The 1,181-nt window shown below is 37.9% G+C and overlaps 1 protein-coding gene across 1 annotated transcript in view; it reads left to right on the top strand.

Moving 5' to 3' along the window:
- Positions 1–1,181, top strand: part of LOC111083726 (glycine receptor subunit alpha-3-like) — a 12,252-nt gene that overhangs the window by 6,453 nt on the left and 4,618 nt on the right. Inside the window, exon 3 of the mRNA XM_022380391.1 lies at positions 947–1,072. Within this exon, the coding sequence (XP_022236099.1) occupies positions 947–1,072 (126 nt within the window). The remainder of the gene's footprint in view (positions 1–946; positions 1,073–1,181) is intronic.

The following is a 1,181-nucleotide window of genomic DNA, read 5'->3' as shown; positions in this document are numbered from 1 at the left end:
AACAATTAGCTGTAACACTAGATCATATCACGTGTCTGTAGACAGAACAATTAGCTGTAACACTAGATCATATCACATGTTTGTAGACAGAACAATTAGCTGTAACACTAGATCATATCACATGTTTGTAGACAGAACAATTAGCTGTAACACTAGATCATATCACATGTCTGTAGATAGAACAACTAGCTGTAACACTAGATCCTATCACATATCTGTAGACAGAACAACTAGCTGTAACACTAGATCCTATCACATATCTGTAGACAGAACAACTAGCTGTAACACCAGATCTTATCACATGTCTGTAGACAGAACAACTACTAGATCCTATCACATGTCTGTAGACAGAACAACTGCTAGATCTTATCACATGTCTGTAGACAGAACAACTACTAGATCCTATCACGTGTCTGTAGACAGAACAACTGCTAGATCATATCACATGTCTGTAGACAGAACAAATGCTAGATCCTATCACGTGTCTGTAGACAGAACAACTAGCTGTAACACTAGATCCTATCACATGTCTGTAGACAGAACAACTAGCTGCAACACTAGATCATATCACATGTCTGTAGACAGAACAACTAGCTGTAACACTAGATCCTATCACATGTCTGTAGACAGAACAACTAGCTGTAACACTAGATATTATCAAATGTCTGTAGACAGAACAACTAGCTGTAACACTAGATCATATCACATGTCTGTAGACAGAACAACTAGCTGTGACACTAGATCCTATCACATGTCTGTAGACAGAACAACTAGCTGTAACACTAGATCATATCACATGTCTGTAGACAGAACAACTAGCTGTAACACTAGATCCTATCACATGTCTGTAGACAGAACAACTACTAGATCATATCACATGTCTGTATACAGAACAACTAGCTGTAACAATAGCACATTACATTGAAACACGTTTCTCTTTGTATAGGGTATTGACATCTGGATGGCGACCTGCATGTTATTCGTTTTTTGTTCGTTCGCGGAGTTTGTTTTGGTGAAGTTTTTCGATAAACAACGTCAGGTGTTTTTCCGACAACAGATGAAGCAGACGTTGGTAAGCAATCTTATGAAACACTATGTCGCCAGAGTAACTTTTTGTATGCTCTGTAAACCATTGTAAAATGATAGTGTTAGACTTAAACTGCCCCTCCTTAATATTGTTC

Source organism: Limulus polyphemus, unplaced genomic scaffold (genome assembly GCF_000517525.1).
Source record: "Limulus polyphemus unplaced genomic scaffold, Limulus_polyphemus-2.1.2 Scaffold10909, whole genome shotgun sequence".
In the NCBI taxonomy this organism is placed as follows: domain Eukaryota; kingdom Metazoa; phylum Arthropoda; class Merostomata; order Xiphosura; family Limulidae; genus Limulus; species Limulus polyphemus.
Note: the sequence above shows the minus strand (reverse complement) of the source record. Positions and strands in the feature narration are given on the sequence as shown.